General features: G+C 42.7%; 2 protein-coding genes across 6 annotated transcripts in view; both read left to right on the top strand.

Annotated features, from left to right (window-relative positions):
- Window positions 1–26,566, top strand: part of ATE1 (arginyltransferase 1) — a 233,826-nt gene that overhangs the window by 137,521 nt on the left and 69,739 nt on the right. The gene's annotated exons all lie outside the window — the stretch shown is intronic.
- FGFR2 (fibroblast growth factor receptor 2) overlaps window positions 1–26,566 on the top strand; it is a 79,235-nt gene that overhangs the window by 13,565 nt on the left and 39,104 nt on the right. For 3 of the 5 annotated variants that reach the window (XM_079312624.1, XM_079312623.1, XM_079312622.1), the window contains exons 3-6: window positions 6,291–6,557; window positions 7,246–7,320; window positions 13,850–14,019; window positions 20,329–20,452. In XM_079312624.1, the coding sequence (XP_079168750.1) occupies window positions 6,291–6,557; window positions 7,246–7,320; window positions 13,850–14,019; window positions 20,329–20,452 (636 nt within the window). The remainder of the gene's footprint in view (window positions 1–6,290; window positions 6,558–7,245; window positions 7,321–13,849; window positions 14,020–20,328; window positions 20,453–26,566) is intronic. The other 2 variants (XM_079312625.1, XM_079312626.1) reach the window with 2 other exon arrangements.

Here is a 26,566-nt window from a genome sequence, read left to right as displayed (position 1 = left end):
ATTTTAGGGGGTTTGGTGTGGCCTCTCCAGGTTGGGGGTGCTCTTCCCCTCCATGCTTTCCAAGTCTTGGTGCAGAAGGCATCCTGGTGCTTTCCTGTGTGCAGATCAGTCCATGGTGCTGCTGTGTGAACTCTCCATCCTGCAAGGAGCAGGCTGTGAGCACTGGGACAAACAGGAGAAGTGGCAGGGCAGCTCCCAGCAGCAGGAGGTGGCCTTGCTGGTCTCTGCTGTTTACTTTGAGCTTGGCATGCTCTGGTTCTCCCTGGCCTGGCTTCCAGCAGCACAAAGCCCAGGCCAAGCCCACAGCACGTGGTTTTGACACAGGTTGTGTGGCTGCAGCTGTAACTCAACAATCACCTCTGTAAGGACAGGTAGGAGCAGGCAGGCTGTGAGCTGTAGGAATTTCTGAACTCTGCACAAAGCCTAGACAAGTATAATTTCCTTCTCTTTGGGAATGAGTCTTTCCTTAGCCATGGGGTGAGTGAGACACATCCACCCAACTGCTTGGCAGCATCCAAGCCCTGGTGACATTTTTCATGTCCCTCATCCCATGTCAACCTACCTACCAAATCCTAATGAGGCTTGGTGCCACTGCTCTCCTCTCTGGGTGGGATGGGGTGGCTGTACCCAGCACCAATTGCTCCCTGGGCACTATCACCTGCTGCCAGGGAATATGACCCAAGACAGATGGGATGTAACCACACGGGGATAATTTTTGAGTGCTTATGCAGAGGGTTTTTTTTCTTGTCCAAGGAGTCCAGCAAGTGGCAAAAGGCTTTGTTGCTCACCAGAATTTTTTATTTTTCTTAGCCTTCAAAGCTTAGGAAAGCAAGATATAGTGCAGTGTAATATTTTCCCTTACCCATGATGACATTGGCAAGTAATTGCAATTGGAGGAGATTCACTTTTTTTTTTTTTTGATGGTTTTATTATATGTAGCACTCAATAGGAGTTGACATGGTGTGGAGGTCCAAGCTCCAGCAGGTCAGGATGGCTGGAAGCTCCACACTTGCTGGAGCACCAGCCATGTATGATGTGGCAACTTTTATTTTGTAAATGTTCATTTCCAGGGCAAGAGGATTATTCCTGTTCTTTATGTAATTTTTTTTTTTTATGGTCTGGTTTCATCTCTTTACCTATAAAATGATTACAACCTTAGTTCTATAACACTATAATATTAGTTCTATAACAATACTAATAAACATGCCAGGAAAAACTTATTTTGGAGAAACTTATTTGGAGAAACTTATTTTGTTTTGTGAAAGTCTATCAAATAGAGCAGCCCAGGAGTTTGTGTTAAAGGAACAAGTAAAGACTTAGAATCTGCCACTTAGTTAGGTTTGTAACTATCATGGATAGCTCTTTCAAGTTTTGTGTTTGAAGCTTTTCTACAAGGCCCAGATCTTTTTCATCAGATTTGAGCAGCTAATGTTTTTATACCTTAGATGGGAGGAAATGTTTCGTGCTCTTTGGAGTCTTGTTCAGGGACAAGGGACTAAAAAAAAAAAACAAAACCAAAATAAACTGCTAGTGTTTTAAAATTATGGGAGGAACTGTAGCAATTTGGAAAGTGTTTTATCAGAGCAGAGACTTCCTGATGGTGCCTGGCAGAGGCAGAGCTGGGCAGAGCTGGCAGCTGGCTGACAGTCACAGTACAAATGGGACAGCAGGAATCCAGGGGCTGTGGAGCAGCTGATGGATGAATTGCAAACACTGTTTTGTGCCCCTTTGTCTAAGCAGCCTTTGTTTTGCTGCTGGCTAATGGGAGATGGTCACCATGGCCAGGAATGACTCTCTGCTTTCTTAAACTGGTGGCCCTGTCTTGTGCAAGCTGATTTTATTGTCACAAGAGGACATGGAGATGCTCTTGATATTGGTGTGCCAGCCTAAATTAAGGGAGAATCTCATCATCTTGTCCCTGGGAGGTGGGAGGGAAGGCTGCACACCTGCCTGGTGATACCTGGGCTGCCTCCTGGGGAGAACCTGAAGCCTTGGGCTTGGCTTGCAAAGTCATGAGAGCCATTTGCCATCCCCATTCCATGCTGTTCACCCAGTGTGGTCCTGCTGGAGTTCCCTCAATGCCAGGAAAACCATGAGGAGGGGTAGGAGAGCAGTGGTGGTGCTTGGCAGCCTGGTGTTCCCTGTGGGGACATTCAATTTTGCAATGAACCTCTTGGATTCCTGACAGGTCAGGTCTGTTGACCCTTCTGGGCACACTGTGGTGAGTGTTTAGTTATTTACTAAAGCCTTTTGAAGTGAAAGTGGCTTGATGGGGTCTGAGGCTTTTGTGCTCTGGAGAGTTGTGTGAGAATCTTTGCTGGGGTTAGCTATTAGCTGATGGTTTCATTATTTGGCTCTGTAACTAAGTAACTAAATGACTCCAGACTTAAGATAAGCAGCTCTTTGTTAACATTTTATTAAATGGAGACAAATAATAATAATGATGAAGATGATAATTTAAAACCTAAGGAAGTTAAAATCTCTCAGTGACCGACTCTGGAACAGACACATGATTTGGAATACAATTGCATATCTTAATGATCTGAAATAGAGCAGTCAGAGTGTCCCCAGCCCTCTATTGTGGTCATGGCTTTTATACAAACAGTCTTTACTCCACTTGATGGCTGGATGGCATAAACCATGCTGTGAGGCTGTATGAGCAGGCAGAGAAAAAGTTCTCAGCTGTTTATTTAACAGCAGCTTGGTTTTCCATGGCAGTATTGTTCAACAGCTCTGCCTATAAAGTTTAAATACATTGTGTGCACCACTATTGCAAATAAGGATGTAGCTGAGAGCAGAAAATAACAGAAGCAGTGTCCCCTGTGCTGCAGTGTTTAAGAACACCCAGAGTCATTCTGCACTTGCCTCAGTTGCTTGTTTGGTGTTCTGGGGGGTGACAGACAGGGGTAATCCCTGCCAGGCAGTGCACCTTGGCAGGAGGAGCCAATGCCACAGTCACAGGATCTGCTTAAAAAGGAATCTCGTGCCTCCTTAGAATCAAGAAATGGTTTGGATTGGAGAAGACCTTTAAAAGCTGTCTTGTCCAGCCAGGCCAGCCTGCTCAGAGCCCTGTCCAGCCTGGCCTTCACTGTCCTCAAGGAATGAGGCATCCATTGTCTCTCCTGTGCCAGTGCCACCCTCATGCTAAAAACTTCTTTATATCCGACCTGACAAACCCAGCAAAGGGCTGGTTCACAGGTCTTGGTGGTGGCTGAGGATCCAGTTCCAAGGCAGAGCTTCCAGGAGGGCTGGAGGAGCTGGAAGTGGCAGCAGATCATCAAGCCTTGCCTGGGGAGCAGGGAAAGAATCCTGCTGTCAGCCATGGGGATCCTTTGGTTTGGTGGTACAGCATGGACATGGGTTCAAAACCTGTCCCTGAATTCCTCAGCAGTGCAAAAATCCATGTACAGTGTCCCAGGGAGAGTTAATTTTGCAGCAGAGGTTGTTTATGTGCTGCTGGGAATTTCTGAACAGTTTGAACTGGTTGATTTTTGCATTGAAGCTGTTGGGTGGATTCATGCCTCAGAATCCCACCTGTTCTCTGTTTGCTTTTGGGCACCATTTCAAACCCACACTGGAAAAAAGTTTATAGGCAAACATTATAAAAAGTGACAGTCTTAAGTGCTGCTACATTCTAGTTTGGCAACACAAAGGCTTACCTGAAATAACTCACCATTTCCAAACATGACTTCATTATATCATGACAACACTTTGCTGCATCTTCCCTGATACTCTAGAGAGAAAGAAATGGAGGAGAATAATATGTACCAAATGCTAATACCTGATTGAAACTTGTTTTTCTTTAGTGTACTAGTGATTTTCTTTGTAAAAGGATTTTTTTTTAAAATTGCAATTTTGAAATAAAGTACTGTTTTCATTTTGGATTTGGATTTGTGTTGAAAGACAGTGCAAATTTGGGGCTAGTAGTTTAAAAAGATAGGAAATCAGGCATGTGATGTTTAAAAAATTATTTTAATTTTAATTTCCTTTTAATTGTGTGTGGGTTCATCCTGTGATATTTGTTCAGCAGAAGGCTCTAATGCACTGAAAGGAAGGTTGAGGTATCATCACCCAAAGTGGCTTTAAAAAAAAAGTTTAAACAAAGATATTTTTAGACTCCAGTACATTGTTGGCACAGTGTAAACTCTGTAAAAGAAATTTTCTTTGCAGGTAGAGCGTTACAGAGAAGTCTTACTAACTTCAAAGTAAATTAGGTAACTGGCTTCAGGTACCTTTTTTATTTGACAGTGAAATCTAATTAAAAAAAAATTCTCAAGCAGACTTAAACACACTCATTACTGTAATGAAATATATATAGAAAGGAGCACATGCTCCTTCTGGAAATTCGATTTCTAAGAGCATAATGTAGCACTCAGTGAAACACCTGCATTGCAGATCTGTGGCTTCATGACTGTATCAGCAAGACTGAATTAGTTTGTAAGGGGTATAAATCTCTATTGGAGCCTGTCCTAGACTCCTGGGATGGAACTCTGCACGCTGGAAAGTTTAGAGACCTTGTTATAAAATCTAAATCCAAGAAGCTTTACAGTCTCTGTAAGTGGTTGTGTTGGGATGGGCTTTTTGTGCCACCTTGGTGTGATGTGTGTGTCAAATCTGTTCTTTGAAAAAATATGTTTGTCCTAATGAAAAAGGCAGGCGAAGCTTTGACAGGATACATTCCTGTAGTGACAGGATTGCAGGATGAGTGGGAGATAAATTCGGTCCCCAAGTCCATCAGAAGAACCTGATATCTAAAGGAATGAGTTCCCCACTGTGCTGCACCCTTCTGGTGCCCATGGAACCAAATTTGAGTTGGAAGGAACCCATGGGGACCATCAAGTCCAACTCCCTGCTCCTGGCAGGGCTGCACAGAGCTCAGCTACTGGCAGAACTTCAGCATTTCCAGCCTCCCATCTCCAGCTCTGCTCAGACGTGGTGCTTGCTTCAGGCTCCCCTGTTGAAAATGTGATACTAAAAATGACAACCCAAGGAGGAGAACACTCGTTTCAGGGTTTTGGCATTCTTAGAAGGAAGTGTGGACATCAAAGAGTCATCAAAGAGTATTCCCTGAGAGTCCCAAGCAGACAGAGAGGTGCTTTATTTATTCCTAGGTGCACAGTTGGTGCCTGTGCAGGCAGGACGTGTCCGGGGTGCTCGGGGAGCAGCTGTCTGTGCACTCTGACCCTCCCCATGAGCAAACACAGGATGCCTCCCTGCTTCTTTCCTTTATTTACCATTCCTGCAGCCCTTGGCAAGGCCCTTGGGACAGGGGGAGTGTGGTGGTGGGGAGAAGCCAATTCTAGAAGCAGTGGCTGTTTGTGGGATAGCCTGAGCTCATGGTAGGTGTGCTGACACTGCAGTGCCCAGGGCTGCAGTTCCTTCCCCCTGCTGAGAGCTGGCCCTGCAAGGGGGGCATGAAGCTCGAGTAACTGTAGGCAGATGTAGTTTTCCAAGGATGTTTTTTTGGAAAAAGACTGTGGTTTGACATTCTTCTTTTTACTGGGTTACAAAAGGGAGCTGACGGATGAGCCAGTTCGGAACTTCTGTACGTACTTTGACTTTGAAAGCTTCACTTGTGCTCCTGGGTTTCTGCTGAATTCCACTTCAGAGAGGTTGTGAAATAAGCAGTGAAGCAAAAAAGAATTTAAAGGAAAAATTTACTGTCATGGAGAAGTGTAGAAGGAAAATGTTGAGACTTTGATGGGCACAGGGAGAAAAATAAAAGATATAATATATGCTGTGTGTAGGAGCTCATGTTTACTAGCTTAGTGAGTGAAGGGGTTTTTGGGCATCTTTTTCTTTCAAAACAGCGCTTCCCAGGGTTTAAAATTTAAAAAAACAACTAATAATAAAATCGAGTGGGGAAAGATAATTATTCATTTGAATTGTGGACTCAAATGTTAAGATAGAAAATGGAATTTGATTTTTGAACCCCTCCTCCTCCTCCAAGTGCTTTGAAAGCCTCCAGGTTCTGCACCCCTCATTGTCCCCTGCTCTCTGTGACCAAGGAGAAGAGTCGTGTTGGTGTGGCACTGGGGACAAGGGACATGCCAAGACTGATCAAAACTGCCTGAGCTTTACTTGTGGTGATCTTCTTACAAACAACCTGCATGTGGCTCAGTTTTGCAACACAGAATGGCTGGGCTAATCTGGATGAAACTTTTTTTTTTTTTTTTAATTTAACATAACTTGATTTCCATGGATGAAAAGGGCCTTCACTGACCTGTGTTGGAAATTCTCTCCTTTCCCTTGTCTTCTATTTTTTTCCTCCTTTCCTCCCACCTTTACAGAGCCGCCAACCAAATACCAAATCTCTCAGCCAGATGTTTACTCAGCCCTTCCAGGAGAGCCGCTTGAGTTGCGCTGTCAATTGAGAGACGCCGTCATGATCAGTTGGACTAAGGATGGGCTCCCTTTGGGGCCTGACAATAGGACAGTGATTATTGGGGAGTACTTACAAATTAAGGATGCCACAGCCAGAGATTCGGGCCTCTATGCTTGCACTGCTGTTAGGACCCTAGACAGTGATACTCTGTACTTCATTGTAAATGTCACAGGTGAGTGAGTCAAACGCAGGTGTTTGCATGCAGAAGCTGTAAAATGGGATGTTAAGACACATTAGGAGCTAACATGAGACAGTGCATTGGGGCACAGCGAGTTAAGATGAGTTCTGTAGCTGTTTTGAGGATTTTTCTCCTTGTCCTGACCTTGAAATGGGCTCAGTTTGTATCTACTCCCTTTTGCTCCGTGGGCTCTGCAGTGATTAACAGCTGCTGTAGAGCTCTCTGTTTTATGCCACTCTGACAGCATTAAATTAGACAGAGTTGCTGTAATGATGATAAAGCCAGTAGAATGAACACAGTTTTTTTGCCCCCTGCATCAGAAGAGGAAAATGTGTGTTCTACATCCTTCAAGTTTAGAGATAAATTGTTCTGGAGATGCTCAGTTCTGTTCAACTGCATTTCTTTACCAGAAGTTAAAATATTAAATGGAAAGAGATTTTGTGCAATTAGCAAACTCCCTGGGGAAACTTTGCAGCACTTCAGGACTATTAGCTAGTTTTGTTACAATTTTACCTGGAAATAGCACATTTTCAGGCTGGATTTTCTTTTTCTCTAGCTTCTGCACAACTAACATAAACACTTGTTCTTCTTGATATACAATCTAAGATGTAGCTTATCAATTTATTTGTCTGTAAAATTAAAAATAGGCTGGTTTAAAGACTTGGTTGTTTTTGATGTGCAGATGCTCTTTCCTCTGGGGATGATGAAGATGACAATGATGGGTCCGAGGACTTTGTGAATGACAGCAACCAGATGAGTAAGTAACAGCGAGCTGCCAGAAGTCTCTAGCAAGATCCACGTGGAAAATTATGTCCCATCTTTTGCCCTCCTGTCTTCAGAGCTTCTTGATTGTTAACTGCATGTACTGTCAAATAGTGGCATCTTTGTCCTCCTCTGTTTTCTGTTTCACGTAGATCATAACTTGGAAAAGAAAAAGAAAAATAAACTAATGTTCTTTTAAACGTGCTTTTCTGGTCTGTACTTTCTTTTTTTCCCTTCTTCCTGGCGTTTCTGCAGTTTCCTTTCTTCCTGTATTGAAGTTCAGTCTTTGTCTGGTTTAGTCTCTCACAGATGAACTAACTTTTCCTGCACCTGAGTAGAAATTCAACAGGAGAAACAAAGATCCAGCTCATTTTGTTAAAAGGTAGTATGAAAACTTTGGAAAAAAAAAATAAACAAATTAAGTTGTAATGAGGAAAATCCTTCAATCCCTAATCTCAGCAGAAATCTCCCCAGGGAGAATGAATTGCCAATGAGGTTCTTTTGTCTGCAAAGGACCTTAAGGTTTGTTGCAAAGAAGTCAATGCAGTGCTAAACCCACATTTTATGTTACTTATGCTTGATGAAAATGGGCTAAGAGAGTCTTAAGCCTATCTGAATGTGTTAAACTTCGTCCCCTTTAGAGAATTCATAAAGCTATTAATAATCTCTAAATAGAGCACTCTAAGAGGGGGAAAAAAAAAAGTGTGTAAAATTCATATTGGCTCTTTATGCCACTGTGCAGTGTTGCAAAAAAACCCTTTGGTGACTGGTGGTTTGCTATTGCTGGTGCCTGGTGAAGGCAATAACAGAGAGCACAGAAATGCACTGGGGGAGATGTCAGTGAGCATCACCCAGGTGGGCAGGGAGTGTTTGCTGCTGATCCTGCTCAGGAGCTGCAGTGCAGCCTGGAGCACTTGTGCAGGTGATTGTGTGTGAGCTTTGGGCTCCCTGGTGAGTGCCTTTTGTGCTGGCTGCCCCTGCTCGGGGCTGTGAAACTTTAGATGCTATTTAAAGTGATATAAGTTGCTTGCTGCCTGTTTGGCCTCTGCCATCTGTTAGTGTGATTAACCCTGGGCTGATGCACAGGTGCCTCTGGAAAGGGCTGAGATCAGGCAGCTGGAGCTGCCCTGACACAGGAATGCAGTGGCCAAGAGAACTGGAGAGCTTGGAAAAGGGACACTGCTTTTGAGAGGTAGTCTAGGCAAAACCCACCAGTCCAGGCAGTGTTAGCACTGCCCTGAGGAGGAGCCATGGTTAGAAATTCCTTTTAGGAGACATTTCTGATGTTGGCTGTTCCTTAAAGCTGTGCTGGTGTTGGTCAGAAAAGGGTGTGCAATGTTTTTGGTGACAGTTGTGCTTCTGCTCTGCAGTGGTGGCTTTGGTGGTGCATTGTGAGCACAAATGGCTTGTGGAAGAAGTGAAGGACCTGCTCTCAAGGCAGCTGTGCTCTGTAATGGGCTCTGAAGGATTCCTGCCCTTCCAGCCACAGGGAGCAGTGCCAGGAGTTGTGCTAATGACGTTCTTGTAAAACGAGCTATCATTTCAAGCTACTGTGAATCAATCTTGATTGGGGAGCTGCTGAAAGGCCCTTGACAGTGTCCATCTGCTGGGACAGGGGTGTGTGCTGCAGCAGGGGCCAGGCACACTTTTCCTGCCCTGAGTGGAAGATCCTCTCCAGTGTGAACGTTTAAATGTCACGGATGGTGGGGAAAGTGCAGTGGAGGTGGGAGGGAGGAAGCTGCAAGAAGGCAGATTTGGGATTGAGCAGAGTGTTCCACAAGCAGCTCCTTGAGGGATTGCTCTTTAAAGGTGCCCACTGTCTGCTGAGGGAGCAGCACAGCCTCCCTGTCTGAGCTGGAAGCAGGGCAATGACTGAAGGGTCGTGACCCTCCAAATATTCAGAGTTCAATGAAAAGTTGCATCACAGTAACTCCCTTGGATTGACACAAGGCTGCTGAAAGAGGGTTGTGATTTGGCAGGATGGGTGAAAGTTAAGGGTGGGACTCAGTGTGCCTAGTGCCTTGTAAGCCTTCTTTTCCTCTTCCAAATTTTCCATCATGACTAAGAGGCCACATCTCATTGCAGGTGCTGTGGTACAGGGCAGATGGAAGAGTGAACCAGGAGCTGTGTCTTCCCTGTGTGCTGTGGGGCTGGCAGTGGTCACAATGGCCAAATGTCCTTTACCTTCCCTGCCTATGGGATGTTGAGCCTGGGAAAGTCCATGACCTCACAAGAGTCCCTGGCTGCTGCTCTTTTGCAGAAGTCTTTTAAATGTTTCCTCGGTCATGGTTTGAGCTTTGGAGATCTGAAATGATTTAACTGATAATTTACATACAAATTACAGCTGTGATCATTAAGGATAAGCAATGGAAATTGGCCTGGTTATGCCTTTACTGATGGAAACAAAAGGCCATAGTCTTCAAAGGTTGTTGCTTTTTGATGAAACAATTCTGATAAAGTCCAGCTGTCTTGGCATGTTAATTATGATGAGATGAAGCAGGAAATGGCTGTAGTGCCTTCAACAGGAAGCTGAACCTTGGCATTCTCATTCCTGCATACTTAAAACTAAAACAAACCTTTCAAAGCTGTTTTATTTACACCACTAAGTATTCTTTTAAGCTGTTTTATTTTCTTTGCCTGTGTTGCAAATACATATTTCAGAGGCCAAGGTTTTCAAAAGAAGGTAGAAAGGCTGTTGAGGAAATCCAGTGTAATTTTCAAGGCTGCCCAGAAAATACAATTGCTCTGGAAGTCAGTGGAGGCTGTAGGTGACTGCAGATGTGAGGAGCAGCTGCTCTCTGGGAGAAGAGGGCACTGGTGTTGCACCCATGTGCATTTGACCACTGGCTCTGTGTATTTTTCAGTAAGAGATTTCACTCTGCCTTTGCTGTCCCTTCAGCTTGACAGATACTTTAACTGTCTGAAAAAGCACTGTGGTAGATTTGTTCCAGACTGCATCCTGAATAGCTTTTTATTACTTCCAGCTTTTGTTGAGGGGATTAGTGCTGGTGGGGAAGGTGCAGGATTGGTTCCACTGCAGAACAGCCCCTTTCTCCACATAATGGCTTTGTTGGCACTCGAGTTTCCCCCTTTGTTGCCCCAAAGATGGGCCTTAGCTTGGTTCTTGCAGGGGCATCTCCAACGACTTGCTTTTACAAGCTTAGGTGCTGATCATCACTCTGGCAGCAGTGGAAGAGACATTGCTGGCACTTACTGCCCTGTCCACTTGTGATTTTGAGAGGTAGCCCTAATTTGAGGGATTTCTGTAATTCTGACCTGGTGCTGGCAAGGCAGCAGCTGTCACAGTGGTTACAATCAAGTCCAGCTAATTTATTTTGTAGACTCTGGGCAGCCCTGAAGATGCTGCAGCTCTGTCTTGAATTCTGGTCAGGCAACTGGAAGCTTTATGAATTTTTTTTTTTTCTTATCGCCCCTTAAACAATTTCTTCTGGGCCAAGCAATGGTAAATTGGCACCAAGAACAAAAAGTATCTAAATGTAATCCACATGCTGTTCCTTTCATGCCTTGAAGAGTTTCAGAAAGGATGAAACAAGGTTCAAATTCATCAAATCCTGTAGAGTGGAAACCCACTCAGGGGAGCAGCAAAAATTGGATGTTGCCTAGAAGTGTTTTTTAATTAAAGGTCAAGTACAATAGTACTGAAAACCTTGGAGGGGTTTGATGTGGTCACTTATGGAGCTCTATTGCCTGCTTGAGGTGCTTGTCAGGCAGGCTTGGAGTTGACTACTTTTGTATTTCTTTGTATTAGATAAGTCCAAATAAAAGCTGAAGAGTCCTGAAGTGAAGTGGTCCCCTGGGCTTCCTAATTTCAATTTCACATGCAGGAGATTTGGCTGATTAGATGTAATGTCTGTGCAGTTGGGTCAGCAGGATATTTTCTTCACTAATGAGAGCTCTAATAGCAATCAGGAATTCCCACCCGTTCCCCTGCTGCTCGTCCCTGCTTGGTGCTGGAGCCTGCCCTGTGGTTCCTGGGAGCTTTAGCAGTGGTGCCACCTCCTTCCACCTGTCCTGGTGGCACTGATGGGATGTGATGGATGTGGCCAGTGACAGCAGTCAGCACCTGGTGGTATCTGCTCATTAACTACGTTCATTATTGGTTTTAATGAAGCTCGGTGTTTTTCCTCTCAAGATAAATAGAAGCACTAAAAGTTGTTTTATTTTATGATGATTAAATCTATAAAGAAAAGTGCTGTGGTTAATCAGATCAATCACTGGATGAAAGCACAATTTGAGGGCAAGTATGATGGCTTGTGGATGTTGCTGCCTTTTCTTCTTTTCCTTGAACATGCTGAGGAGCTGCCAGTAATGAAAAATGTAGGATGTCTTGGAGCATTTTCAGATGGTGTTTTCCATATGTGATGCTGCATGTTTTTCTCCAAGCTGACCTGCAATTTAGGAGCACTGAAGGTTGTACTGAGGGTTGTGTGAGGGTTGTGTGAGGGGAAGCTTTCCAAACAGACCTTTCTGTTCTGGGGGGCTTCCTTTCCCCTCTGTGGGACCAAACTGAGACTCTTCATTCCTGCATCTGCCTGGCCTCTTTTCCTCACCCATCTCTGTCAGAGATTCCCCTCTGTGCATTTGTTGTATTGGAGCTTTTCCAGGAGCAGATTGCTGAGGGTAAGGATAGTTATTTTCAAGAAAACCAGAGGATGGGCTGCACTCTAACACAGTACAAACCTGCATGGAGCAGCTTTGTCTGGGGAGCTGCTGTGGCTGCATCCTGACCCTGGAGGCTCAAGGATGCATCTGCTCTGGCTGGGATGCTGATACAACTGCTTTGGGTGGTGGATTGTCTTTAACCTGCCCCAGTTTGCTTTATGGGAGCTCTGAGCAGCCCAGCAGTGGTTGTCTTGTGGAAGAGTTTTTAGCAGTGCAGGGAAAGCAGCTTTTTAATCCCTCAGTACCAGCATGTAATTCTGCCTTTACCTGGTGTACTTGTAATGTAATTTGGTCTTTGCATGTGGCAGTTAATTCCTCTGGTTGGCTTTGTTTAAAGTCTTCTGTTGTTTTAATGTGATCCTGCTTTCAGCAAATAATGTTAACAGTGATTTTCCTTGCATCCCTAATTCACTTTAGTCCACGTAACAATTTCTTAGTGTTGCAGTTAAATTTTCAATAGTTACTTGATTTTCTGTTTTGATTACATGCACAGATTTGCTTTGCTTTTCTACTTCATTAATTTTAACACTAATTGCCACTTGGGGCAAAAAAAAAACCAACCCAAACACTTATCGTTCATAGCATCGTTATAGGACTTGCTTTTAGAATGTTTTCTTTATACTGACTGAGACTTTGTTAAAGGATTTATTCCTGTATTTTCTGTCCAGCTGTATTTTTATTTAGAGAGGGGGGTAGCAGGATTTCTGAGTTTGCACTGATTGTAAGAACTGCTATAAATATTTGAGGAACGGAAGAGTTTATTTATAGTGGAGTGTTGGCCTGCTAATGAAGGAAATGAAACAGGGCTGAGAGAAATGGAGTTATTTTTCTGGATCCCTCTAGTCCTAAAAATTCCACGCTAATCTGATTTGCTTCAGGAAAACTCCATTGTAAAAGAAATTAATGTTTCCTACTATTAAAAAGATCTTGAATCTTTAACTAAAAAAAAAAAATTGTTATGGTGAGACAACTGAAGCAATGCCATGAAGAATTTGAGAAATTTAGATGAAGTGGTGGAAGGATCCAGAGTATGGGATAACCTTGTCTTTGGGTATGTGTATTCAAGTTTAGTTCTGTGGGGGTAAAAACATGGGTAGTTGTAAATTTTGTTCTGCTGTGTTTCCTCTACTGGTGCAGTAGAAATGTTGCTCTCATGATGTTCCTGTGGACACAGGTTGGGCCAGGACATGGCAAGGAGTGAGTGAGAGCCATGTCAGGGTCTGGGAAACGTGATCACCTCAGAAAATGTGGGTTGAGAGAGGGAAACTCTCATTTTATGCCATGTTTTTGGATGTCACTGACCCTTTGGACTTCAAGAGGCTCATTAGTGTGGGAAACCCCTCCAAAATGACAAATATTCTTTGCTGATCCACATTTCCTCTGCTTGGGTTAAGATTTCAGAAACGTGTTCCATTTGTAAATACATTTCAGTGGTTTCTGTGGCAGTAGCAGCACAGTTCACAGTTCTTACAGAGGGGAAAGGGGAAGGCTGATGCTTCCAAGCATTTTCAGTCTTGAGCTGTTTGACTTCACAGCCAAGATCCAAAAATTCTGAGTTTGTAATGAAACGAGTTACATCAGTAACTAAACAAGGTAAAAAAAAAAAAGCCATTCCTTGTGTCTTGACGTATGCAAAATAAAGATTGTCTATGGCTAATTACTGGAATTTGGTCACAAATTAAATTCTCAGAGCAGCAGACTGAGCCTGGCTGACACTTGCAGGGTCCGATCTCCAAACTGCTCAAACCGCGTTGGCGCGGCTCTTCGCGCCGGCGGACGGGGCTGGAGAGGGAGCTCAGTTTCTGACTGCTGATGTCTCTGGCTGTGTCCCTTTGTCACAGGAGCTCCTTACTGGACACACACAGACAAGATGGAGAAGAGGCTCCACGCCGTGCCGGCCGCCAACACCGTCAAGTTCCGCTGCCCTGCCATGGGCAACCCGACGCCGACCATGCGCTGGCTCAAGAACGGCAAGGAGTTCAAGCAGGAGCATCGCATTGGAGGCTACAAGGTGAGGGCTCCTCCTGCTCTGCTGTGATTCCTCTGCTTCACCCAGTGTGGGTGGCACAGCTGTCCCTGAAAAGGACCCCTGGGATCTTGTACACTGAGACAATGAAACCTTTGTTGAGAAATGTTCCACCTCCCTGCTGAAAGCGCTGTTGTCATGTAGGATTTCTGACCTACTGAATGGTTGGTCTTTTCTCATCTAGAATCTTAAAGTAATTGGATAGTTTTCAACTTACAGTTTTACTGGTTAGAATTTCAGTCCCCCTAAAACCTATAAAAACCCCTTGCTGTGCTATGTATCTGGATTTTGCTGGTAGAACCCTTCGAAGAACTAAAGCTACCCTTGGAACTTCTATGGTGACTCCCAAAGTCTCATTCCTGGCTAGCTGAGTAGCTGAATTCTGCCTCGTGGGCTCCTGGAGCTACCTGAACCCCATAGCAGCCCCAAGCTAAAACCATCCTAGCTCTGGCAGCTGCAACCAAAAGTGTAGGGAAAAAAAACCCCAACCAAACAACCCAAAGCCAGCCCTCCTCCCCCTCAAAAAATACCAAAAACCCACCAAAAACTTGCTGAGGTCAACAGAAAATCTTTTAATGGCCTTGGATCTAAGGTTGAAGCAAAAAGAGGTGGTTGTTTTCTTCTGGGGAAGGGTGGGTGGTTTCTTTGGCGGTTACTGAGCACTAATTCTATATTTATTTTTTTTTTCTGAAGTTCAAGCTTCTAGCCTAGTGGTGCAGCTAAGGATTATTTATAGAGATGTATTTGGAAAACTAAAGACTGACTTAGCAAAGCAGATTAAAACTGTTGTGCTCTATTCATTTTTGGCTGCATTGTTAAAAACATGACCGTCCTCTTTGGTGGGTGTAAGGCAGTTTAATAAAGGAAGCCTTGGAAGTCCAGAAGTTATTATCTTCTATAGAGTTTATGGCCTGTGAAACTGAAATGGGAAGAAGAATATGAGGGAAAGTAGCAGCAATTACTTGGAAAGGTTTGTTTGAATTTTAAATAGCTTCAGATTAGATGTCTTATTCTGAGTTGGTGGTTACTGATTAAGGGAGAGTTTTAGGAGGCCAGCTCTCTCTGTGTTAGTGCACAGACCTTTAACCTCATGGTATCTGCCTGGGTCAGGTCAGGAGTCAGGATTCGGTCATCTGATCCCTCTCCTCCAAGGAACTGGGGATGTGTGACTTTGATGGCAAATTGCTGTTCAAGCATTGCCATTTTTGACTTCTCTTCACCCCTTGCGTGGGTCTTTTCTCAGCAACTCTTCCCCAAAAAGGAGAAGTTTCTGAGGCAGTCACCTTGTGCTGGGGTGGGATCCCCAGCCTGGAGCTTGTGCTGAGCTGCTCTGAGCAGTTGGCAGTGGTTGTTAGACACAGGTTAATTGTCTTTGCTAGGCAGAGCTCAGTTCTGAGTCCTGGGGCTGCCCCCCAGTCCTGCACCCCTGCATTGCCCCTGTGGCTGCAGAGTTTTTGGGGAATTTGCCTTGGTTGAGCCATTGCTTTATGAGCTGTCGATTCAGGTCCTGCTCGGTGCAAAAATCTCTTTTCCAGTGCAGAGGAGGACAAGCCTCAGCCTCCTTTCCTCTCTAGCTGGATTTACTGTAGAAAGTGTCAATTTTTCCAACATTTGTGTTAGCAGAGAGCAGAGCCCAGAAAGTCTCCCTGCATGAGCACTAATTATCTAAGTAGACTTTTCCATCTATGTTTGCTTACACCATAAATTTCTGTTGCTTATGAGTGTACACCTGGCAACACCTTCTGCCTTTCATAACACTGTGGAGTGTTAATGAACTGGCTCCAATTCAGTGATTTTTGCCCTTCTCAGTGCTTTTTTAAAAACAAAAAAAGTGCCAGTTAAGGAAAAAAAAAAAAAAACCAACCAAACTAATCCTGTCTTGGAAAATAATAGTAACTGTTCTGGTAGTAACCAGGCTGTTATTTTGAACATTTTGCATCTGATGGAGGGGAAATGAAGATATCACTCTTGAAGACCATGAAGGAAAATGTGTGTCTGGAGAGGCAGGATGGAGGTACCTGGTGTTTGCTTTGGGAGGGGGATCTTTGGTGGGGTAAATCAGCTTGTGTGGGTTTCTGTGCTGGCACTGCTATTCTGTGTTAGGGAGCTGGGTGAGATCATTTAGAGTTGTGCCCATTAATGAAACTTCTGGTCATGTGTACTAAATGTATGCAATTTCCTAGGTATGTATGTACTCTGGGAAAGAACCACAGATGCCTGTTCCTAAAGCCAGCTGGATATGTGAAGTCTATACCTCTAATTCTAAATTCTTATATCTCTTTAGTCCAAAGGAAAAAAAGAGGGCACACAGCTGAGGATTTCAGATTTTCTTGTTGCTCTGAAAGGCATTAAATTTTAAATTATGTTGTAGGATTTACTCACCATTGTCAAATCAACCAAAATCTATTTATATTCTGTATTCTGTCATTTTGAATAATCATCTTGGAAGATGGAAGCTTGTTCCCAGTGAATGGGTGTTAAAGAGTGAGGACCCCAGAGCTTTTGGAACCTGTGTCCTCATCATCTTAGAGGGGCAGGATGGAGTCACTGTGGGCATAGGCAAAATTATACTAGAATAGAGAGAGAATTGCATTTTCTTGACACCACTATTGTAATTTACTTTAAATGGAGGAATCCTCAGGAGGGACTGAGTTTATCAGTGTTGGTCTGTATTCAACCAGGTGTCACAGCAGCTCATGATAAATCTTGCAGAATTGACTTGAATCTGGCTGTTGCTCTCTGCAAGGCAGAGATATTCTTGCTGGAGATATTCACAATACTTGGGGATAAAATATCTGGAACCAAACCTGGCTGTACCTGACAGAAGAGACAACCATCCCTTGGACCCTTAAGGGACAAAGGGAAAGGAAAGAAAAAAATGAAGCTTCCCAGTAATCCTTCAGCCACCTCTTTCCTGCTAAGAGCTGAGAAATCCCTTGGTGTATTGTTTTTATCAAAATCAGATAGTGGCCTGTAGCACTTTGTCCCTGGACTGGGGAATGTCTTGAGTCAATTTGCACTCAGGCAGGCCCAGGAGGGTGTATGTGCTGGCCAAGATAGCTTCCAGGGTGGAATTCCTGCCCTGTGACTAATTCTGGGTGGTGAATTTCAAAATTGATCCTTTTATATCTTTCAAGATATACCCAACCTCCTTAAAATAAAGAGAACAGGATCAGTTATTGAATACCTAAATCCTTTTTACTCTGATTTTCTGAAGTGATGATAGCCTTGTTTGTGCCTTTAGAGGCATTTTGTGTTTTCTTTGAGCTGATAATCTAAATCCTCCCTGAGACCACAGGAGCCTTTTCTTTCCTGTACACCACCCAGAAAGCAAATGCACTTCTATCAGCTGTTACTGTTTAAGCATTAACACGTGTGTGTTTTCACCTCTGCATTTGGATAAGCTTCATCACTGCATTTGTCTTAAACACATTTAAATTCAGCCAGGTAAATAGAGAGTAAGAAAATATCTGATTATAGGAACAACTGCACAAGCTGTGGCCTTTGACAGGGGTGTTGTGTACTTGTTCTCTTTGTACTGCTCTCTGAGCTGTGCTGATTTTGTGGAGAGCTGTATTTTGGTTGCTAATCCTTCTTTCCTTTGAAATTCGTTTAAAATTCATCCATTTTTAGCTAAGTGACAGCTTTTCATGAGATTATCTCTTCAGTGATGCCACATGTTTTAAGATTGAACAGAACTGTCCACTGTTCTTTAGGGGATACTCCAAAAGGAAAAAGTTTCTATGAAAAATTTCTTTCCCTTTGGCATTTTGATTCCAGTTTGTTTCCCACCTCCAAGCTATAACTTAAGGGTGCAGTTTGTCTGCATTTGATATTGATAATTCAGTTTAAAAATTGAATCTTTTGGAGAGATGTTTTGGAAGAATGGTTAAAAACTTGATGGAGAGATTTCCCCCCCCAAAAAAACTGTCAGTAATTTACTAGAAGTGTCCATAACTAGTCATAAAAAAGCCTGGACTAAGGGATGTGGCATTTCTCTTTAAAAGGCCATGTTACCAAAATGAAATGCTGAATTTCGAATTCTTCAGTGAGAGAAGAGGCTGCTCATCCCAAGCAAAGGGGTTTTCCTGTACTTAAAGCACCAAGGCAGCAATCTCACTGGACCCAGATTCCTGACATAAATCCACTTGTCTGACAGTGTCATAACTGCTTTGGACCTCTACAGCAGTTGTTTAGCTTAAACCAAAGTGGCTTAAGCTGTTGTTTTGTTATAAAGATATTATCTCTGCTACAAGAAGGGAAATTGCACAAATACTTTTTAATATTGCCATCCAGTATATCCACTTGTGCCTGTAAGTTAGTTATGTTTTCTTAATTGAACATAAACAATTTCTTGTGCTTTCCTGTCAAATTAATTACCTGCAGCTTGTTTACAATTTTTGTTTGTTTTAGTTTTGTGAAACTATGATCTGTTCTTCCTGTTTTACAGTCAGATTGGTTAAAAACTCTTGCTATGATTCCCAGAAATATGTTTAAACTTGTAATGGCAGAAAGTTCAGCTCACTTTGACCAAGTGTCCTTCAAAATAAATCACAAAGAAGTGAAATACTTAAAATTTGTAGCTGCTGTATTTGTTATTTGCCAACAGCTCGAGAGCAGTTCTTCCTGACCCAAACTGACTTTCAGAGTTGCTCAGCAGAACAAGATGTTAAAATAACACTGATAAACTCTTTCCAGTTCTATAAACTTACTCCTTAGCTCTTCACAGTGTGAAGAAAAATCAAGATATAATTTTTGATTAAATTAATATGATTATTTGACCATCAACACAATGGGCTAAAGAGAGAAACCTTAAGTTAGGGCTGGAGATTTTGAGGCTGTGTCAAAGCAGAGAAGGAGAAAAATCACTTTGTGATGAGGATACCATCAGATTTTAAAATTTCTCTGGTGTTAGCTTAGCGTCTTCTTTTCTCTTCTCCCACTGCTGGAGTCTTGCTCACACTTCCTTTGCTTTTCAAAGCTCACATGGCCAGTCATTAGTTAATATTATTAGTCCACAACTGATCCATAATAGACATATACAGCTATTGGGATAATTACTAGCTGGGGGAGCTGGGAAAGCCAGGAGCTGCCTATAGAGAGAACTTCTCTTCCAAGCCTTGAACTGAAGGCATTTTTACCTCCAGCAAGTGATCTTGGCACTGGGATGTGGCCCTGTGCAGCTTTTCCTGCTGGATAAGGACCTACAAAATAGTCAGGCACGATGCAGCATTTCATAGCTATAGTTGTAATGATGTTTTAAGGATCTATGGTTACTGGAAGCATCACTGAATGGCCCATAAATTTTTCTGGTGTACAGCACTGAATTACTGCTTTCCATTTGGCTGATTAAAATGACTGTACCAGATTGTGTTTTATTCCATTTGCTGAAATATGTACTTTGCAGCAGAAGAATTGTACATTGCAGCTACAGAGAATGTTAAGCTTTCTGAGCACTTCGTCAAAAATGTAATGCTAAAACAAGGAATTAGTCCATAGCCAGCAAAAGGTCATTTTGGGAGCCAACTTGTGATGCAGGAAATATATGTATGTACTGGATGGCTCTGTATTCTTCCAGTACTGGGCTGGATCCTATTTTCTGTGAGACCAGTGCCAGAGTTCTTTGGAGTTCAAATGGGAACAGAATCAGTACCTTTAATAAATTCTGTCTGAGAGGGATTCTGTGAGATAAATGTATATCCTTACGCTCTGTTTCCATTAGGATTTTTTTCAGGAATTTTTCATGAGGCAGAATGATTCTAGGATTCATTTCTTTCTTGTAGTACCCCAGAGCAACAGGAGGTCTGGGGGAGGATCCTAAACATCACCTCTCAGTTTCTCTAAAACCTGAGCTGTGTAATTGAGGTTTAGGAAGGATGTTGGGGGATCATGTCCATGCTGTGTTGCTGATGGGCAGTTATTACCAGGTGGCTGTTTGGGGAATATCCTGAGGGTGTGAATTCACTTCAGGGTGCATTGAAAGGTAAAATCCATTAAGGCAACTGCTGCTAATTGGTGCCATCCTGGTCAGCCTGGGAGGACTGAGTGTGCACTGACATCTGCAGTGTTGGGGTCAGGTGAATTTATAGCAGAGGGTGTGAAACTTTCTCTGCTGCAGCCATGCTGTCCTGGACAAGCTTAAACAATTTCAGTGTCCAGAACTGTCAAACAAGCCCAGGAAAAGCTTCCAGCTGTGGATCACACACAGTTAATTATTCAGGGAACAGATTTTTGGAATGGGGGAGGGTAAAACTCTGCTTGAGAGGATCCCAAGCTCTCTGCTTGCCTCCCCAGGTCCGGAACCAGCACTGGAGCCTGATCATGGAGAGCGTGGTGCCCTCGGACAAGGGGAACTACACGTGCATAGTGGAGAACCAGTACGGCTCCATCAACCACACCTACCACCTGGACGTGGTTGGTGAGTGAAGCTGCTGGGCAGCAGTGTTTGGCACTAATGGCTTTCTCTATTGCAGCCTCTAGAACTGAGCTGGTTGTTGTGGAGATGATTTCACAGTGCTCTGAAGATAAGGTTTCACTGCACGGCCAATTGCTTCATAACTTTATGTGTTCATCTGTCGCACTCGTGCCTGTAGGATTAATCCAGCCCTGCCTTGGCAGAGAGTGTGATATCCATGTGCAATATCCACCCACAAGTTTGCCATGACGACCAAATAATAAATGCTGATGCAATTTTAATCATTAGTATTACAATTTAATTATTACTTGTACAATTGTACTAACACAGACTTTAATAACTGCAGTTATGAAAACTGTCAAGTAATCCTTTAGAGTCCTGTTAGCATAGCTGAAATGATTTTTATTTTTTTTTTTAATGAAAAGCTAGAGCAGATCTGGATCTTCAGGAAAGGCAGTTTGCATTCACAGCAGTCTAACAGAAATCTGACTGCAGCCTGTTGGGTGGGCTCTGAGCAGTCCCCAAAACACAGATGATAAAAATTCTGAAGTGTTTTACCTGAGGACAAATTTTAAACAGCTATGTGAATTTTTAAGTAGTAGCAAAGCTGTGATTGCACAGGACTATTAAGCACAGGCTTAATAATGTTACTTTCTTAATACCTAAATCCTATTGACTTTAATAAGGCTTACAGATATTTATTTAAGTTGTTAGCTAAATTAGAGCTTGAAATTTCAGGAATAATTTCTGTTCACCTCTAGTCCTGCTGATTAGCCTGGATGGGTGTGAGCAATTTTATTGACTCTAAGGCATTGCTGTCCAAAATAACCAGTGTGGTTTTTCTTACAGGACCTTTAGGGTTCTGAGCCATGGTTTCTGAAGTATGTCTTGAATGGGCTTTGCTGTCTCTGAGATCTGAGCATTATGAGCTCTGTAAATTGAACTTTTGATCAATCACTATTGAAAGCAAAAATTAATTTGGTTATTGTATGCCATTTTTGGCTGGTGACAGCTCAAGTCCATAGATTCTTTGCAGAATACCTTACTGTAAGTGTGGGCTTATATGGCTTAAATGGTGACAAAATGTTAATTTTCCTAGTTCTTGATGGTTTTACATGAATAAAAATATATCCCTTCTATTGTTTTGGGTGTTCTTATAAAGTAGTATCTTGTTTTGGCTGAGATCACCTTAATCTGTGGAAACACCCAAATCCTAGAGATAACAAGTGCCAGCTTCTTGGGCAGAATGAAAGGAAAACATTCCCTGTGAAAGTGCCAGGGAGAGCCAGGCTTTGTGGAGCAGAGAAGGATCAATTTTGATGAGGATGCCATCAGACTAAAGCCCCACCACCAACCCTTGTACTTCTAAGTTTTCAGAACCCATGAACCACCCAGCTCAGCTGTACCTGAGTTTGGGCACTCAGCACTGAGAGCACTGAGGATTTTCACAGCCTTTAATACTTTGCCACAGAATGAGCTCTGGGTATGGTTGAGGTGAGCTGGCAAAGCCATTTTTCTTTGATCACTTGTTTGAACACAGTTTGTGGAGGGTGCAGAGGGTTTGCCAGTGGTTGCAGTAAGCTGTGCTCTGCATGGTGTGGTTCTCTGCTGGCCACCTCACCCAGGCTCAGGCTGCCTGCAGGGGCTTGCCAGGCTCTTGCCTGACTCAGAACCTTTCCTTGCTGCAATGAAACTGGTTAAAAATTCCCCTTCTCTACCCCCTCATTTTCCTGTCCCAGCCTGGTGTGTTTCTTCTTGATCATAAATTTCTTCACCCATTTTTTTTTTTTCCCTAGCAAATGTGTTCATGGATGATGTGGTCACTTGAGCAAATATTTGTCAGGAGCCCTCTCACCTCCTCTCCTGCTTTGAGCCTTTTGAATGTCTTGCATTGAGGAATATTTTGCAGAAGTTTATTTTTCCTGGCAGTAAATTATAGTGACCTGCATGAATGAATGGAATGGTAGTAAGGATTATGTCATTTATTTAAATGTCTACTCCTTTCCTATAGAGAGGCAGGAAAGTAAATAATGAGGTTTTCAAAGGTGATGAGAGGCTTGGGGTGCTGGGTGCCCAGCTGATGGCACCCAGAGGATGCTGCTTGTGTCCTGTAAGAAATGAAACCAGAAGTCCAAAAATTACTTTTGCAAATCACAACCTGTGTTTTGGAGTCCTGCATACTTAATAATTTTACCACTTTTATTTCATTTGATGAGTTCAAGGGTATGATTGTGAGTCTTTTTGAAAACCTGTGCATGGGAATGTGCACCTTGGGTTGAGTTTAGTGTGAATCTCTCAAGAGATTGGGATTTTAACCTGAAGGGAGGTTGATGTTGGAGTGCTCAGCCATTCCTGTGTGGCTGGAGGCTTGCAGTAATTGTGGAGTGTAAAATTGCTGAAGCAGTAAATTAAGGCTGGCCAGAAGGGGAAACTCTGACAGTTTTTCTAGTTGAGACAGTTCTACAGAGTTAGCTTTATGCCTTTTTTTCTGTTTTCATATGAATTTTCAGTTCCCACAGGGCTGTGGAGAGTTATGAATGTTTGTTTGGAGGCAATTGCGTACGTCGACCGCATCTTACAAACTTCAGGTCGTAATTTTAGGCCAAGTCCTGTGTAGAAAACTGTCAGTTGAAAGCCTCTGAAATTACTTTTCCTATATGGTTTAACTGGTTCCAGAGCTGATTAAGTGTAAGTAATAGCAAATGGTATTAAACATGGTAACATATTACACTAACATGAGCATCTGACTATATGGTGTAATGTAGAGAACCCTCTGATTATGTCACAGAGTTGGGAGGTATCCCAGCAAAAATCGTGCCAAATAGTGACACAATGCTAGTTAGGAATATGCCAATAACTTTTCCAAACCTTGAACTCTTTTGACAATTAAAATCCTGGAGCCAGCAGGGCTGAGAAGTTTTCAGTCAGAATGTAGGTGTGAAGTATTCTCATTTTTACCTTGTAATTACTTGCAAGAACTCTTAAGAGTCAGCTCAGATGGTCTTGTTCAAATTTACAGACCTGGCAAAACCCTTGCACTGAATTTTTTTTTTTTTACAGTGAGAGTAGAAAATACAGAAGAAAGAGAAAGCAGCAAGTCATTGGCAGCCTCTGTATTGCACAGGATACTTGTGCACAGTGGCTGTGTTAGCAGGGAATGGCCCATTCAAGTTGGCCAGGATGTTCTGTGCTGGACAAAGTTATTCTTTGAAAGTTTGGGATACCCCAGCCAATGGCCTTTTCCTCCCTTCTCCATTTCCAAAGTTGCAGTAGTTGCAAATGGTGGTGATACAAAACTCCGCCAGGATGCTGTGAAAGGCAGATGAGTCGATTTTAGCTTTTTATTAGAGTAGTACCCAGAGGCTTCAATTAATATTTGATACTTATTGTCCAGGGCAACATGCCAGCACACAGTAATTGCTGAACAACAGAAATGCAGCAAGGCCAGGAGAGGGAAATGTCACTGTCCATTTTAGAGATGAAAACCCGAGCTGTGGAGTGATGAAATTTCTTGCCCTGGGTCACGCAGGAAGCTGGTGACAGAAGCAAAGCTGGTCTTTGAATCCTAATCCAGTACCTTAATTAAAAGAATGTTCTTTCCCTTGTATAGTTTAACCCATCAGCTGTTTTTTTTACATGCAGCTGAAGTGCCTTTTCTCCTCCTTTGTATTTAACAGTAGGTAGAAACTGGAGTTTTTATGGTAAGCTTGCTAATAGACTAACTCCATTCTCATTACACGTTTATAAAGTCGTGCAATCTTGGGGGAGAAGGAATGAAAACGATGTGGTTTTCACTCCTGAGCTGCATTGTAGTGAATCCAGGTTGCAGGGAGCAACGTGGGAATGCAGCCACTGAGACTTGTATATAATTAGATCACTCTTGGATGGCAATTATTGCTGGAGTACAATTTCAGCAGTGGCAGTTCTGTTTGAGCATGGAGGAACTAATTGAATTTGGGTTTTAACAGCAAAAAGAAAAAAAGGTTACTCTTTGAGCAGTCCTGGTCCAGGTAGCCATTTCTGCCCTATTTAATGTTCCCATCCAGGGAGACAGAAGATGGTTTGGTTTCAGGTGAAGTTTGCCACGTTATCTCATTTACTGGGATTTATAATCAGCTGCCATAGCACAACACCTCTGCAAAGAATATATGATGACCCTGCTGTTTGCCATAAAAATGAATATGTTGTAAATATATATTTTTTTTTCAAAAGAAGCCCTTTTGCAGCCAGGTTAGCAGTACTTTAAACAGCTCCTAATTTGCCTAATAGCCATGGCTTGGGCTCTCTGTGCTGAGGAGTGAGCTCCAGGGGTGGCAGAGCACCACGCAACTGTCCCTTAACAGTAATTCATATTTTCATATAAAACTGGTGTAAGAGTAACTTCTCATCCAGAAAGCATTTTAAATGCCTCTCAGTTTAAAGCTTGTGCCTCAGAAATCTCATGTATGAGTGATTTTACTGATGGCTGTGCAGAAAAACACTTTTATTCTGAACTTTTGGTGGTTTTAGAGTGCTATAAGATAAATCTTACTCTTGTTTTTTACGGCATGCTGTTAAAAATCTTATTAAAATGGAATCGATATTTTTGCTATTGGTACTTCACTGTTTATGTTTCCCTTCATTCAGACAGAAGGAAAAACTTCTGCTTTTGTTTCTAGTCAAGTTTTATTTTTGGACTTTCATATGCTCTCACAGTCTCTAGCTGTGAACATGGCATGAGCACGTATTATTATTTTTCTTTAAAGACATGTTTCCATTTTGTCATTCCCAAATTCATAAAAACACATGGATTGTTGAAGCTTGTTGAAATAAAGTTCAGAATTAGTTCGACTTGAGTAGAGCTCTTCCCTTAATTTCCAAAGAAATGTTTTTAGGATTCGGGTTCCATACAAAAAAGGAGCTGACACCAACTCCATAACATGCCTTGGGTGTTGCATCATTAATGTCTGGCAGGAGTGAAGGGCAGGTATTACAACCAAGCCTAAACTTGCATTTCTGGCAGATGTTCTGGTAGTTGTTGACTGGCTCTTCACAAGGACAAGCTTTGGCTTGATGTCTTCACCTGGGGCGTGGGGCAAGACCAGGCAGGGACAGCCAGGAATCCAGGCTGTGCCTGCCCCAGGGATCTGCTCAGGCTGAGGGGGAAGATGCTTTTATTGATGTGCTGATAAGCCCAGAGTGTGGACTTTACACCTGGCACCAGGCTTTGGGCAAGGTGTGTGCTGGCAGGAGGAGCTGCTCAGGTTGTTCAGTGCTGGGGGCTGTGTGCTTTGCTCCTGAAAACAAAGCCCACACTGTGATGGTTCAGCTCAGGAAAAATGAAAGCTTCTGGGCTTCCCCCCACACCCCCTTCCTTAATAAGGTAAAAATATTCCAACCCTGTAGTTTTATAGCATTAAAGCTTCTGATTTCATTGGAGTAGTCTGGGTAAATTACATTTTATGGACAAATAGTGGTGTCATTACTTCATCTGCTGGGTGAACAGTGGATTTGTCATGTTTGGAATGCTTCCTGCAGAGTCTGCTGGGGAGGACTGGTCTCCCTGTCCCACTTTCTGTCTTATTACAGCCCCAAGGCAGTTATTTCTCTTTCTTTTGATGAGTGATGAACAGGATATTGTTTCAGCTCTGTTATTATAATTTTTAATCATGCCTTCTAATTTGTGCTGTATCCTACTTGTGGAAGTGCAAGTAGGAATTTGCAGGAGTTGTCTGAAGATGCAAACACAAGACTGTTGCCTTGTTAATGGGCAATTGGCATGTGTCAAAAGCCCCTAATAAGAGGAGCTTTCTGACCTGACTCAGGCTTTTCTCACAGCTTTATTAGTGAAAAATGGCAGTGTAATTGGCAGTAAATTGGTAAAACTGTGTCTTAAAAATACAAAAAAACCCCTCAACCTAAAAAAAATTATTATTAATATAGAAAAATTTTAAATGAACTGTGATACAAGTTGGATGATGGTGTATTAAAGACAAACACAAGGTTTACAGTCCAGGGGGAAAAAAATCAATTAAAGGGTGAGAAAGGTAAGAGGGTGAGGAATCTGGAAAAAAAAGCATGTAAATAAAAAAAGTAGGAAAGCATGGACAAATCAGTAAAATGTAAAATTCTGTGTCT

Source organism: Erithacus rubecula (genome assembly GCF_903797595.1).
Source record: "Erithacus rubecula genome assembly, chromosome: 9".
NCBI lineage: Eukaryota > Metazoa > Chordata > Aves > Passeriformes > Muscicapidae > Erithacus > Erithacus rubecula.
This window is presented reverse-complemented; position numbering and strand designations above follow the sequence as displayed.